The 16,449-nt window shown below is 35.3% G+C and overlaps 2 protein-coding genes across 5 annotated transcripts in view; both read right to left on the reverse strand.

Moving 5' to 3' along the window:
- Window positions 1-10,642, reverse strand: part of LOC115627527 (tumor necrosis factor receptor superfamily member wengen) — a 30,601-nt gene extending 19,959 nt beyond the window's left edge. Inside the window, exon 1 of the mRNA XM_030523227.1 lies at window positions 10,196-10,642. Within this exon, the coding sequence (XP_030379087.1) occupies window positions 10,196-10,241 (46 nt within the window). The 5' untranslated portion in view covers window positions 10,242-10,642. The remainder of the gene's footprint in view (window positions 1-10,195) is intronic.
- Window positions 10,643-13,871: 3,229 nt separating this feature from the next.
- LOC115627542 (rab11 family-interacting protein 1) overlaps window positions 13,872-16,449 on the reverse strand; it is a 31,243-nt gene continuing 28,665 nt past the window's right edge. For all 4 annotated transcript variants that reach the window (XR_003995702.1, XR_003995703.1, XM_030523250.1 and 1 more), the window contains one exon: window positions 13,872-14,601. Coding sequence is in view for 2 of the 4 variants with exons in the window: in XM_030523250.1 (XP_030379110.1) it covers window positions 14,595-14,601 (7 nt within the window). In the remaining 2 variants the exon portion in view is untranslated. The remainder of the gene's footprint in view (window positions 14,602-16,449) is intronic.

A 16,449-nucleotide genomic window follows, 5' to 3' on the forward strand; every position in this document is an offset into this window, starting at 1 on the left:
TTTGCTTCAAAGGAGAAAGCTTTTTGTTATTCTTGCCAGACAGACACATCAATTTTAAAACCGACGTTTCTACTCCAAATCTAATTTAATATCAAGTTTGACATTAATTTGAATGCACTTGCAACTGGAGTTGCTATTCGTAGGCGCCTTCGGAAGTAACTACGGCTGTTGTTGGTGTTGTTGTCGCTGCTGCTTCTTCTGGCACGTGTCAATGAAAATGTGTATAAAAAACTATTTACAGTTAAGCGTCAGCTCAAGTGCCAGAGAAAAGAGCATCCAGCCAGCCAGCCAGCCAGCAACAAAGACAACAACAGCAGCCGCAGCAACTGTCGCAGTAATGCAAAAATCAAGTGATTGCAGGCAGCATTCTTAGAGATACAATTCAAAATAAAACAGATGCAGCGAAACGAACAAACGGATCCACATCCACGAATCGGGAGCAGAGCAGAGCAGAGATACTTACTTATACAAGAGACAGAGAAACAGACGCATGCATTTTTAATGCCGAGACATTGAGGCAGACAGAGTGCTGCCTTTAAAAATAGCTTGGCTGCGATTATAGCCAATAATATAGCTAAGAAATAGTGCACATAATTGTGCGTTCATTGTTCGAGAAGATACGGACCAGATACTAGTGCGACAAGCACCTTTTTTGATTTGATTGGTTCGAATAGCTAGTACGAGTAGTCTTAAAGCATTTGAGCGATGAACAGGAATGACAATACAGTCTGAAAATCACAATCAGAAGTGATTTAAATTGGATTTAAAGATAGCTGTTTTATTATGAAAAACGGCTGATTGGTACTAAAGTCGTTTTCAAATATGGAAGATGATGTCTCATACTTATGCTTGTCAGCAAAAAAGGAGTGCATGTTTTTTCTACATTTTTTCTTAAGATTTTTTTTTTTTTTTTTTTTTGAAAACAAGTAACATTTTAACAAACAAAAAACCGACTTCACATCTAGTCTAGTGAATGCTTTTGATTTGCCATTTAAATTGACTTCATGCTTCGAGGATGATTCTGAAGTAACAGCACCCTGTTCAGGAATAGAATTTTCAGCTATTTGGATTAAATGAGCTAGCTTAATGTAGTTTTCTGGATAACTGCATTAAATTGAAAGGGAAGCATCCTCAAAATCGGTTCACCTAGTCGCAATTTCTGAGTTAACAATCAAAAATACAGTCGAATTGAGAACGAAAGAGAAAGGAGGACTCCTTTGCAGAATCTAAACAAACTCTCATCAAAATACCCTTGAAGTTCATTCCTTCCAATAAAAAAAGAATCATATAAATCGGTTGGCGTGATACTGAGTTATTCATCCATTTGTCGAGCACATACTTAATGCAAATTTAAGACTTACATATGTATATGGTTTTCTCATGGATGCTATTGTCAGAACTGGATTAAATTAAAAGCGAACCAGATTAAATTAAAAGCATCAGCTTTCAAATGGAAAAAGAATCATCGAAATCAGTTCACCCAGTCGAATGTGCTGAGGTAACAAACATTAAAAGAAAATATATATACTTGTATATATATTAAAAAAATACAGACAAATTGAAACCATCCTCCCTTTTTTGAAGTCGGTTAAAAAGGTCAGATTTGGCAGAAAAAAGGCTAAATCGACACGCTGCGGCCGCCAGTTGCCATTGCACTCTCTGTCTGCTGATAAGCAGAAAACGGCAACAACAACGATATTATATTGCATGTATACAAGAGATTATTATGTCAGTAGAAACGTCGACGTCTACGGCCAATGCAAACATAAATACATATCTACATATGTATGTATATACATGCATTCAAATACATATGTATAATCGTATTTTTTTAGCTAGAACGCGCGCATGCCTCGTTACACTGTCAGTTTCTTTCTTTTCACATTTTCACGATTTCACATTTTTTTTTTCATTTTTTGCGCTCGCACTCTGACAAAAACTGACAGTGACAGCAATTTAAATCATGTTGCATTTATGCTGGGCTAATTGAGGCTGACTGCCATCGAAACAGTCGAGCCAGCACACGAGTACAGCAACAACAACAACAGCAAAATCTGAGGCAACAACAATGATGTCGCAAACGAGATGCGATTGCGATGCATGGCCAGCCGCTCTGACCCGATCTGCTGTTCAGGCCCGAGAAGGTCACATTTCAGCCTTTCTCCGTGCAGATTCGTAAATCTGAAAGAGTCCGTAAACAGAGAGCATGGAGTGGACATGCAACTGAAAAGTCAACTTGAGTCATAATTCGAAAGAGGAAAAGTAAGCACTCGTACTTACTACTCCATGCTATGACAACTCCATTCTATGACATTGGGAAAGGGTTGCTTACTAAAAGATTACAATGTGTACATTTATAAAACTTAGTATTTCCAAATAAAAGCAACATTTTCCCCTAAATACATATAGTCGCAGGAGGCTACATACACCTAATACATATAAATCAACAATTTTAGAATGGTGCAAATTTCTGTAGATACTCTTACACTGTACGATTGAAAATTCAAAGATAGATGCTTTTAAATAACCTCTGACAAGCAGTTTATAAAGGCAGCTCTGAATATTTATAAGTAAGAGCAAATATTATTGATTAAAATTTCCAATTGTCAAGGACCAAAATTAATCACCAACATATAGGGTTCTTACTTCTAGCTTGGTAGAAAAGTAATACAAACAGTATTACTTATTCCCCAACTCTTAAACACAAGTATGCGAGAATCGTGCAGGTTCGACTCTTAAAAGTGTTGTAACCATTTCAAAAGAAAGTATGTAACTCCTTTGGCTACAAGGTATGTATAATAACTTTTCATAAGAATTACTTCCAGTCTGAAAGTGGCACAGTAAATATTTCAATATTTGTTTAGATATATGAGTAGTACTGCTCTACAATAGGCAATAGGCAATGATTCAGTAGAGGATCGGATTTTTAATGCAGGGTAGTCCCTTTTATTTATTCATTTCACTTCTTTGGTTCATTTTTTGTCATGTTACCATGCTCTTTATGATTTTCAAGAACTCGGCAGGATTAACAAATTTCCTATGGGTTAATCACTGTCTTTTTACAATGCTGGTGATATCATAGTACTCATTATACTTCTTGGGTATTGCATTATTCGAGATATACCATCCTCTTCATTATATTCATATAATATATATTATAGGCTAATACTTGTATTATTAATTGTCCTTTGTTTTGTGATCACTTTCTTTTTCAATTGCTGACGCTATCATAGTTTTATCGTACTTCTTGGGTATTGCATTATTCGAGATATTATAGACATTCAAAAGCAAGGCATAATATAGAGTTTGCCAAATGAAACGATCTTTTTTTTTTTTGAGATTCAAGGCCCCACGACCGAGGAAACCAATCAACCGTTCAACCATTCCACCCATGAAAATGGAAAGCTCCCTGCTGCTGATGTGCTCTGCTTTTCATTAGAGTCGTGCCGTCTTGTTTATTTAGCACAGACCAGAAGAAAGGGGCAAACGATTCACTGAGCATTTGGGGTACGTTGGAGTGCAAAGGGGGGGAGGGTCGTGGCAAGCTGTGGGGACTCTCTGGCTGCCTCCGATGCAAACATCTGGGGCACGTGCTGAGCTCTTAGCCACATTTAGTCGACATTGTCGACAACAACTTTGAATGCAATTACGAAAAAGGCGCAACGTATTTAAAGTGAAAACTGCACAGCACATATGTGTGTGTCTGTGGCTGTGTGTGTGTGTGTGTGTGTGTGTCTGTGGCTGTGTGTGTGTGTGTGTGTGTGTGTGTGTGTGTGTGTGTGTGTGTACGAGTATGTCTTTCCCTGCGTGTGTCTCTTGATTGGTGTGTTGGTATTTTTAGATACCAGCTGCCTGTCATGCTGCCAGCCTCAGTCTATATACATATGTACATACTCGTATATGCATACATATGTATCACTGTATGTATACATACTACATGTCTGTATGTATGTATGAACAGACATTGACTGTCGACATCAGCATCGACATTGAAGGCTCAACATGATTGGTTATTGCCAAATAACATAATGAAAATAAATAAATAAACGAAACAAATTTCGATATCAGCCAAATTAAAACATTTCCAAAACATTCCCAACATATACCTACAATATATGGAACGAATTTAAGATATTCCGTTGCGATATAGAAGTATGCTTAAATGATATATAGTAATTCATTTTAAATTTATCAATCTTTATAAAATAATACAGAATTGTATTACATGTTCATTATTTACAAATTTTCTTTATTTCAAAAAGTGTCTCCAAGTGATTTTGTTGGACAAGCTAAAATATTAGGCGACGGATAGTTGTTTTCAAACTTGCATGTGTTATAATGGTTTAATATTGCGGCTAGAACAAATTTCAGAAAACTATTTTCAAAGAAGTATCTCGCTAAACTCACGTAATGGTGGAATGGCAGCTATTTGATAGATAGATAGGATAGAACTTTAAAATATTAAAAATATTAGTCTACTAAGAGTAATTTTCCCCGAATACAACCTATCCGCCTTATTCAGTTTAGATACCACGTCTGGAGTCCCTAGATATTGTGGTTCAAGAGCTGTCGCCGTTCATACAGACAAACAATCATGCAGGCCGACAGGTCTACCAACGATATGAGTCGGTTGGTGATCATATACCAATAAAATAATGTACCAATTAAATAATATCCCTTCACACAACACTACAATATATGGTCCCAACACTTTGTAGTAGGAGTACTTTGTAGATATTGCTCAAAAGCGCATAAATTTTTGAGATTTTATACAATGTTATTATTTTACACTTATGTTATTATTATATCTTATAGTTAGATATTAAAACAATTTATGAGCAATTTAACGAAAGAGCTAACCAATTCACATTGCAGTATTTTAGTCGAATTTATTCCTACACTTGAACATTTATAAATTATGGAGAATCACTATACTGGCGATTTGAAATTAATGCATTAAAAAAGAAATATTATTCCACAAATGTATTACATTAATAGCGAAGAATATCATTTAAAACCCGCTAAACAAACGTCTTTAGATTTGATATTTTAAAAATACAAGTTTCATTATAATTTGTTTTAAGAAACAAAACCTTTGTGTATTCAATAAAAAAATTATACTACGATCTGCAATAAAAACATATTAGAAAAACTTTAGAAACTGTTTATAGGCTGCTTAGCCCGGTGCTATGAAATCCATTAATGTTGATACGAGTATATGTGTTTGAATTATCTTTACGAAGTTTGTCGGCGCTTCCAATCAATCGAATTTGCCAATTTTGTATTGCTATTATTTAATTGATAATGTAGTGGTTTTATACAGTTTTCTGAAAGGCGCAGCTTGAGTGATTGTTTGTTATTAATCCATCAATGAAGTACATTGTACATTTCATATTTTGGAGACTTTTAATTATTGCTTAATTGCCGATTTATCTCGGAGTTTCTGTGACTTGCTTGATGCAGTGACTATACCTTTATATTATACAATATATGTGTATTGTATATCTTGGCGTAGTCTCCATAAAATATTGTGTTTTGTCTTTAGCGAGTTCTTTATCTTAATCATATTTTAGGGAAGTTCTGCTGCGAAGTGGTTAAGAATTTGTGCAGTTATGGATATTTATTTGGCCAAAAGCCTCCTGTTTTTATTGTAAGTGATCACTACGAATTTATTGGGAAATTCGATCCGCTAGTGAGTAAAATAAAACATTCTCTTTTTCCCACAAATTCCATAACATTTAGAAGTGTGTATTTGTTGATTGAGAAGCTAGCAATCAAACTCCAACTGGTAGCTCGAAAGGATCCTATAAAAAAGAGAGCTCCGATTGGGTTTCACACAAAATTGACATTCACACAATTTATTTACTCCACCTCTTATAGAATTGTTCCTGCCAAAGACATAATTTTTTGAATTTTCAAGCGATATAAATTGATTCGATTTTGTACTTTCCCGCACAAATTGCGAGTTGATACAAGAAGCTATGAGATACAAACCAAATAACAAAATCGACAGTCAATTTATTGAGGCCAATACCAAAAGCCATAAAGCGCATAATTCCAATCAATTGGATACAGCGACTACAAGCATCATGCAATTGCTGAACGCTTTTCTGCCTTTTTGGCAGCAATTTCTGAAAACTTAAGAAATTGCATAATAAGAGTACAGAATTGGAAGAATTTCCACTGGGCCGCCCACTTGCAACAACAACAGCTACGACAATAACAGCAAAAAGAGCTATTTATTAAAATGTCAACTGAATGCTCACCGATTGTTATGATTGTTGTGTAAGTGTGTGTGTGTGTGTTCTTCTGTGTTTTTTTCGCTCATTTTTTCTCTGCTTGTGTATGTGTGAGTGTGTGTGTAAATTCCTAGCGCGACAATCCATTAAGCGTTGCCATGAACAAACCAAAACAACAACAACAAAAGAATTTAATAAAACGGCAGGCCAGCAAAAACAAAAACGAAAACATTCCAACAACAATTTAGTGAATTGTTTAGAGCTTTTCAGTTAGTTGCCGTACTTGTACATTAGGCATTTGATTTTAGTATGCTGTGTGTGTGTGAGTGTGTCTGTGTACATATGTGTATCTGCTTTTGAGAGTGCTTGCAATTCATCTTTAAAGAAATTAAACAAACACACCATATGCATAATACGCTAAGAAGCCGCAACAACAAAAATTTTAAAAATAGATCTTCTACTTACTAAATCGCCTAAGCTACTCACTACCTTGCTCGGTTTTAGCTCTTACTAATTATCACGAGTTCAGTTAATCCTTGCCAACCCCAATTGGTTCTTCATCATAAAAATAGTAACAAAATTATTTCCTAATGGACAGAGCCAACAACCCGCTATTAGGCATTTGAAGCCAAGTAAATACAAATTTATGTTAAACATTTTATTAAATATTTTTCGTATTATAATAGAAATGTTGCCCCTTTTATTTTTTTCCAAGCTGCGCTTACAATTGCTTTTATAGAAGATCCCTTTTACACCACAAGTGCCATCCCAATTCATTCAGCAATCGAAGTCAAGTCATGCTATGACTTTTCAATTGTTTTTTAGCTTGTATACAAGTGTTTGTTTAACTTTTAATATACGATCTGCCGATCTCAAGGGTAGTCCAATGCTAACTGCGTTCTTGCCAATTTCTTTTGTATTTCCAGTTTTGCGCTTTTTCATTTCTGGCTCTTTGCACCTACGGGCCACAAGCTACAACGTTAAATCATTTGAACAAATTGCAAAAAAAAAAAAAAAAAAAAACAGTCAAACGAGCTTAAAAAATGGCAAAACCAAATATTGTATAAGATGTGCAAAACCCAGAGCTTATGGAGATGCTGCTGCTGGCAAGATCAGCGGGAAACGGTACGACCAAACAACAATAACGACGACTGATTTCAGATTATGGCTTCAGATTGTTGTTGCTTTTTAATTTAGACAGCTGCTAGGAATGGGGTAGAAAATGTTGCGTCTTACAAAACGGGGACTTGAAAAATAAATTTAAAAAATAATAATAATAAAAACAAGTTATCGGTGTCTATACAGACAGACAGGCTGACAGGCGTATGTATCTATATCGATTCATCTCGTTGTGCTGTTTGAAGGGAAAATACTTGATGGCTTTTTATATATGTATTGTATGTATAGCTATCAATATTTCTCACAAAAATAAGTAATGTAAAGGGTTTCAGATTGCATACTTTACAAGATGGTATAGACCAGTCGAATGAGCCTCCATCTGACCTTTCTAATTTCGAAAGCGTACATTTTAACTTGCCAGTTATAAAGTTAATAAAATCGTTTATCAAACGATAAACAAAGCTTCCAAAGATTCATAGCTATATATTTAAAAAATAAAATTATGAACTAGTCGCATTGTTAGCCTGTGCATTGCTGAAAATTATAGTATTTACAAGCCGAAGATACCAAAATATAAGGGGTATATAAAAAATATTATTATTATTATAGTATTTCTAATATTTTAACAATTTGGATGCGACAATAAACTCTACTTATGTTTTAAAAGGAAGAATTTCAAACATAGGGTTATAATATTTTTTTTTACCTTTGAAATTGTTCTTCATCAACAAAACAAAGTTTTTCTATAAGCCTTCTCAAGGTACTAATTTGATTTTAAATTCATTTTATTGATCATTTGTTTTGTAGTAAAAAATACATTGATAGGCTTCACGAGCACGAAAATAACCTAGCCTTAAATCGAACAGATAATAGCCTGGCAGTAAGAAGACTTAAAAGAATACAATCAATCTATAATATGTAGAAAAGAAGTAAAATATAATAGTATATTCCACTGGAAACTTTCTATCCCTGTTAATTTAAATTATAGCTAACCTAATTTACTTACTGTCCTAAGACCAGTTGCAAATAAATAAAATGTAAGAAGAAAATGTTTTATTATATTCTGAAAACAATTCTAAAAAAATCTCACTTGATCTTTCGATTCTCGGCACATCTTAAGCATCTGACAAAGAAGTTGGCTTCTGCTAGTACTACTTATACTATAATATAGTAAAGTACTAGTTATAGGCTTAGTTTTAAACTCTAAAGCAAATGCTGTCAGGATTCTGAGAGAGCTGTTATCATTTAAAATCCCTTAGCAATGTAAAGGGGATATTTTAGGTAAGTAAACGATACACTTTTCCTTTGAATTTATTTTATATCTGCTCGAAAATAATCAATTTTGTTCAATTGCAACAATTGCCAGAGCTTTCCCAGAAACAAAATAAACGGGTACAGTTAACAGTAGGACTGCTCAGAGAAAGATTCATGATTTATTTTTACAGCTTGTGTGCGCATTTGTAGACACATTTTTTGACATTTCCATAAGGGGAACCAAACAGTCAGACAGAGAGCCAGACTGACAGACAGACAGACAGACAGACAGACAGATATATATATAAGTAGACAAACATAGGAGCAGGCATTAGGCAACTAGACAAACATAACTCATTATGTAAGCAATGGCAGAGTTCAATGTACAAATTTTCTATTTATTTATTGCTGTTGCTGCTGCAAAATGCAATACCTACTACCACTACTACTACTACTAGTTGTACTACTAGTAGGCAACACTCCGAAACAAGTGCAGCGGCAACGGCAACGGCAATGACAACAACAGCTTCGAAGCCGAGCATGTGGCAGGCGGGGTCTGGGTCTGGGTCTGAGAATTTTGTGCAGAGCGAGCGCTGAGCCCAAGCTTCGATTCTGACGTAGCAGTTGTACCCTTTTGCTTCTTCCTTCCGTTTAATGGCATGTACTATACGAGTATAAGCGGCTCTGTTTACGAGTATGTGTGTGTGTGTGTGTGTTAATATATATCCATTAGCTAGTGCGTCGGCCGTGCTTTCTATGTGCGCAGCATCAGCATCAGAATCAGAATCATCGCCATCGCCGTCCCCTACTCAAAACCGAAGCGCGTTGTGTACAAGAGGGAAGATCAGTGGAAGGGGCAGGGATGGAGGCGGGGGCAGGGGCAGGGGCAGGGACAGTCAGTTCCAGCAGTACGTCAGTCTGTCAGAATATGCTACATATACTACACACATATATGGGGGTTTATTATTATTTTTTTTCTCTTTTTTTTAGTTCATTCAGCAAACTGTGTTTTGTTTTTGTGCCGGCTGTGCCTTCAGAGGCCTCTGCACAGAGGGCTGCCACTGTTTCTACACTCGATTTATATTTTTTATCATTTGATTTAATTTAATTCCATTCCATTTTCAGTTCCAGAATGCTGGACCCGGCAAAGCAAGCGTCTGAAGCGGCCACAGCCCGCCCTTGTATGTGTGAGATAAACCGCGACCAGCTCATACAAATGCGTCTGTATACGTATGTATATATTGTATGTGGACGGACGGACAAGTGATCAGCATGATCAACAGCCGTCATCCAGTCAGTCAGTCAGTCAGTCCGTCAGTCAGTCCGTCATTCAGACAATCTGTCTGTCGGCGGCTGTTTCCGAAACAGGCATCACCGTAAAAAAATACATACTCGTATATGTACTGAACTAAAATTCATGGTCTGTGCAAATACAGAGACCAATTTGTTCTGGACACCAACTGCAATATATAAACATCTGTATGCACATAAGCATATATACATACATACATATACACACATATGTATATAGTATCTGTAAGTTGATCATTGGGCTTGATAGGTATTATAAAATAATCACTCACTTGTTTCGCTTTTTTTCGCTCGTTTCTCCGCTCTGCGTTTCTGCATACGAGTATATAGCAGTACGTACTTTCTCTAGCGTTGTTTTAGACTCGATTCTTTTTTAAAATTCATGCGTAGGTTTTAGCCTGTTTTCTCTCTGCGTACACTCTTCGTCTCAATCAATCATTTAATCAATCAAATAATTGCAGTGCATAATAGAATTGCAATTTATTATACTTGTAAGCACAATTAAAACACTTAAAAAAATAAAATGTTAGCATCTGCTCACTACGATTTTTTCCTTCTTAAGTTTATAAAATAATTCGCATTAAACTAAACGTTATGTTTAAAAAAAAGGCACTTGCAAAGTTCCGACGCGTGTTTATTTTAAATTATAATACGCTTAATAATACGCCTTTTTCTATTTATTCTTCAGGCCACCTAAACGATCGCAGGCGATCCACAGCTCGTCGCGTGCGTGGAGAGACTGAATGGAGAGGCATGCGAAAGCGGACGGGCAGCGCTATACCGCTTAGTTGCCAGTGCTGCCAACTTTCGATCACCAGAAATGGCTGGATGGACAGTAAAAAAGCTAGAAATGGGCTAAAACATAATTTACTTTGAATAATAGCTCCGATTGTAATGGTTTTATGGCATCTGAATTATGAACGTTCAGACTTGCGATTATTTCTAATCACCAGCTTATGTTAACCTATAGAACTGATGTGAATAATAGTATATTTAAACAGAGAAAGAATTATTAAAATGCTTTTATTCATAAATTATAAATTATATTAAAAAATGTAATTTCCAGAACCTAAAAAAATTCATTAGTTTCCGCTTTTTATTCGGGCTATATAAATACTAGCTAAATTGACAACACTGATATTTTTTGTTTGTAAAAATGTTTGCTAGATATGTACATAATTTGCTGTTGCAACATGTCTGTGTTCAGTCCCGACCCGTCGTTGGCAACAAGTTGTATGTTCCATGGCAATGCGAACACATCACACATTTGTTTGAGCCGCCGTGTTGGAACAAGTTCTATGGTTGCATTGCATTAGAACTGGCTGCAAAGATGTGCCTCGAGCATGTTGCACAAAGGTTCGACATGTTTGCAACATACATACTTACAACGTTCTTGGCAAACATTTAAGGCATAAAAGAACTGTTGGACGACCAAGTAAATAATTTGTACAGAAATTATCAATGTAAAACAGATCTTGGCGAGGTAAGACACTTAGTGGCGAAAAAAACACTGGAAGTAACGAAACTTCTAATACAAATTTGTGCAGAAAGGACACAAATTTCTGATATCAATTTTGTATCGAAAGAATAAAGTCTGTTTTAAGCAGGTGGAAAAGCTAAAATCAGGTGCATCGAAAAATATAACAATTTGTATAAATTAACTAAATTGATATAAAAAACAATAAACAGCATTGTTTAAAAAAATTGTTGATCGATAATACCTTCTTGGGATTATACCCTTTAAATGCAGGGTATTTAAAGTAATATATTTATTCAAGACAACGAAATCCGATCAGGCTACCCCCAGAGACTATTCCGCTCCTCCTAATCATGAAGGAAATGATATTAGGTATTCACACCAACAGCCGCAGTCTCACAATTTACTCTCGACGCGGCGATCTCCAACATAGAAAAGTATTCCCATCTGAAGGATATTATCTAAAAGTATTCCTCGCCATAGAAGACGCTTTCAACAATGCTGTCGCTTAAATTTGACTTTAGTTTCGGATTGTAAAAATTATCGATGAGCTTTTACCTTAACGTTATTTGACAACAGGTTTACAGACACCCTTCAAGATTTCTCTTAAACGTGGCAGCCAACAGACAACAGTTGCGCTCAATCGAAGTTAACAGCTATCGAGTGGTTCTTAGCGCGAATATATTGATATGGATCCTGTGTCTGTCTCTCTTGTTTCAGACAGGAAGAATATCGCTATACCAAAGGCCCATTGTAATTTATTATTAAAACTATTATAATCTCAGATTGCTTTACGTCTTCAGGAAAATGCAAAACGTTATCGGATGAATGGGAACCCCTAGAAGCCACTAAGACTCAACTTTTCAGAATTTATTTTATTTTCAGGCTGACATATAAAAACTTTTCTCAACACGCTAATTGGAATATTGTTTCAAAAGGCCCGAATTAGCCCCATCGTTTAAGCTTATTTTTTTCTGCGGTCCATTTTTCATATTAGGAAACAAAATAGAATTTCTTGGAAGTACGACAATGTAGTTTAATGTAGTACAATTTGGCACCAACGAGATGATATCTTTTTAGTGTCAAACTCATTCAATACCTGAATGTATAAACACTTTTTCTAAAGAAAAAGTCTACTAGCTTTATTATTTATTTGTCTCCTTACCGGCTGATGAAACCGTTAGTATCTTTTTGGAGAAGATTCTTCCAAAGAATTTCATTGCTTTAAGTTTCGCTTTGTAATAATGACTCCAGATTGCATCAATGCATATTGATTTTGCTTAAGCAGTTCAACAAAGAAGAAGGGTCCTCAAAGAAAAAAAAATTTAACTTCAACTGTATTTTGTCACAAGAGTATAACACATTCTCGCGTATTATACCCTGAAAGGGTAAAAGGGCAAACCCTCCAAAGAGTATATATTCTTGTTAAGTATAACAAGACGAATCGATATAGACATGTCCGTCTTTCCATCCGTCTGTCTGTTGGTATGAACGCAAGGACCTCAGAAAGTATAAGAGCTAGAATAAACAGGCTTAGTATCCAGATTCTCACATGTCCTAGAAAGTATGAGTTTACGATTTTAAAAATAATAATTTTAAAATATTTACATAAATTTTTTTTCTATTTTGTGGGAGCTGGTACAGGGTATTTAAAAGCTAAGCCCGCTCAACTCTATCATTCCTTTCTTGTTTTCATTTATTCGACAGTATTACCAGCTGAGACACATGCGTCTTGTTGTCTTCCAAGTTGAGTTATGCTCCAACTTTCCTTCAATGAATAAAATAAATTGGAACTTAGCAACTTTTTGCTGAACAATTGCTTCTTTATGATAATAAATTGTATCGTATTTCTGTTTCACAACGTCTGCCAAAGCTGAATGCAGTCGATGTTGCCCTAACGCAATGCAGGTTTATTTGAAGTCAATTGCATATTTATATACATGTCTGTCACACTCAGATCTTGTATTCATAGAGAAACTACTTATGATCTTTAACTTATCTTTTGCATCATAGTTCGGTGGTTCTAAGTTCTCTTCTCTGTAACACCATCGAATTTTGTGAAACCAACGCTCGTCATTCATGTCGGTTCTGCGAAGGAACTCGAGAAATTCTTGTTTAAGGTGTATTACCATCTTTCTGTTTGTATGTCTGTGTGGAAGGCTTGCATTATTTCTAAAAGTTCACCGGGATCTGAAGGTGGTAGAAGATATTAGGCCCTTGCTTTAAGCGGCGCTCTTCTTTTACCTTAAGGTCGCAGTTTTATACAGCATTTTGGATCACCCCTGGCATCATGCCGTCTCATTGGAGGTTGTTTTTAGAACTACTTATTTGTTTTATTATTTATTAAAACAAACACCAAACCGAATTGTCTAAGTATTCAACTAGCAATAAAAGTTATTTCAACTACGCAATTAGATCGAAATTGAAAGCGGTAGTTAGTAATTTTTGTACATATATTGAAAAAGTCTTGGTTGTTGTTTATTATTGAAAACTGTTTTCATTATTTTTATTGGTTGTATATCCATAAGTAAAATCATTTTATCAACATATGCATAAAATATACCTTCAGTTTTCTCCGTTCGTATTTACTCTTAACGTCTAAAATATAAATAATTTATAATGTACTTAACTAAATTGTATAAATGTATCGATTGTAGGCGGATTAGGATTACACAGATTTTTACATAAGACATTACAGATAAAACAAAAAATACTTTTCGATAATTTCAATTAAATAACGCACAAGAATCAATATCGTAACGCAATAAAATAATACATACAAATGATTTAGTTAAGTTTAATACAGCATTAAAATGTTAATCATTTTACAAACACTCAGTACAATGCACAATTTTCTGTTTTCTTCTGTTCGATTCTTTTTACGGTTTTTTAGTTTCTCTTTTTCGTGTTGTGGCTTGGAGAGTGGAAAGGGTCTGAATGCATTTTGCTAAATTCTTGCTTATTCTTAAATGTTATTGTTGTTGTATAAATATGTGCTAAACCTAGAAATAAAATAAGAAAGCACTTGAATTTCGCTGGTGACAAAGGCAACTTGGTGTTCTTTGATTTTCATTTTGATATTTCACTTTTGTTCTATATTTAACATTTTGTTGTTTTGTTTGCTGTTGTGTTGTTGTTGTTGTTGCTTTTCCATCCTTCCTTAAAGACAACGGCGAGTTGGCGATGTACTGCAATTACCCACTGAAATGTAAGGTAAATAGATGGGTTAATCGACTTGGATATATACACTGGTCGGCACAATTATTTTGACGAGAAGAAAATCATACATTTTTGTCAATAACTGGTTATTGGTTTAAGATATCAAAGGAAATTTTTTTTCTCAATTCCATATTGGTATTACAAACTTAAAAATAATTCAAAGGATATATTTTTATAAGGACTTTTAAAATTATAAATCAAGGTAATTTTCATGGGTTGGCATAAGTATTTTGACAATGGATATTAACAAAAAAAACAAAGCTTAATACTAAACAAAACATAAGAAATTGATGGTAGATTAATAAAATGTATACCCGCCTTTGGCTTCGATAACTTTTTGAAGACGTCTTGGAACTGAGTCCACTAAATTTTGAAGGACCTCTAATGGTATCTCTTTCCAAAGAGAAGTGACCTCGGAAATAGTTTCTTCTTCGGTTTTATGCAAAGACGCATTTCTTTTACGTTTTACAAGAGACCACACATTCTCAATAACGTTTAAGTCCGGACTTTGTGGTGGCCAATCCAGAGTAGTAACACCAACATCGGTTAAAAATGCTCTTATCATTTTGCTTTTGTGGCATGGGGCGTTATCCTGTTGCAGGATAAATGATTCTCCAATCAGCCTGTCACCGGAAGGGAATGCGTTTTCGTTAAGGGTACTCAAATATTGTTGCTGGTTCATTGAGCCGGTGATGGGAACGAAATCACCTAACCCATTGTACGCAATGCATCCCCAGAACATGACTGAGCCTCCGCCATGGCTCACTTTTTGACATACGGGGATATTTTTTTGTCTTTGAAACTGTGGGAGCCTTACAAAAATCTTTGTTTTTGATGAATTGTATTCAAAGGAGCTTTCATCTGTCCATAGAACGCTTCTCCAAAACTCTTTTGGCTTATGCAGATGCTCCTTTGCAAAAGCCAATCTTTTGAGCTTGTTCACCTTTGATATGTAAGGTATGTCCTTCGCTTTGTATGTCTTAAAATCTACTTCTTTTAGGCGTCGCCGAACAGTACGCTCACTGATTGGAGTCTTGGTCGACTTATTCCATTGATCTGCAGCAGCTTGCGGCTTTAAATGAATATTTTTTTTAAATTCCCGCAATAGGACTCGATCTTCAATGGGTGTTGTTTTGCGGTTAGCACCTGATCTAGGCAAGTTTTTGACGTGATTGTGGGTCTTATATTTGTTAATTTGATAGTGGACTGTTTGCCGCGACAAATTATATTCATTTGCAATGTCTTTTGGTGCTACGCCGGCATTAAACTTCGCCACTATTGAGGCTCTAACAACATAACTTAATTCTGTCTTTTTTACCATTGTATCGATTACTTTTGAATCAAATTTTAATGAAAATAATGTAAAAAGGTCAACAAAAATTGTTACACCAAAGTTATTTTAGTATCACTTGATAAAACGTACGCGAAAACGGCGACAAAGATTTGGTCAAAATACTTATGCCGTGCCTGAATCCGCAGTCAACTCACATTGTCATTTGTAGAAAGAAGGTGTGAAGAGTAATAGGCAAAATATTTTGCCTACATATTGTTGTTGCTATGAACTCTATATCCCGTATGAAAATTGTACCGTTATTCCTTGAAACTAAAAGCAACCAGCACCGATAGTCGTGAGTACAGTTCGTCAAAATAATTGTGCCGACCAGTGTAGGTATTACGTAGGTCGTGAAACTAGTTACAAAAGTAAGCATAAATCAAGAAGTGCTACGGTGCGATGGACGTTTGAGATACAAATAAGCTTTAAAGAAGCGCACAAAAACCAGCAAACAACATCAAAAGGCGAAACAGAAAGCGTATGTGCGAAAAGACAGA

This window comes from Scaptodrosophila lebanonensis, unplaced genomic scaffold, assembly GCF_003285725.1.
Source record: "Scaptodrosophila lebanonensis strain 11010-0011.00,11010-0021.00 unplaced genomic scaffold, SlebRS2 tig00000096-arrow-pilon, whole genome shotgun sequence".
Taxonomy (NCBI): Eukaryota; Metazoa; Arthropoda; class Insecta; order Diptera; family Drosophilidae; genus Scaptodrosophila; species Scaptodrosophila lebanonensis.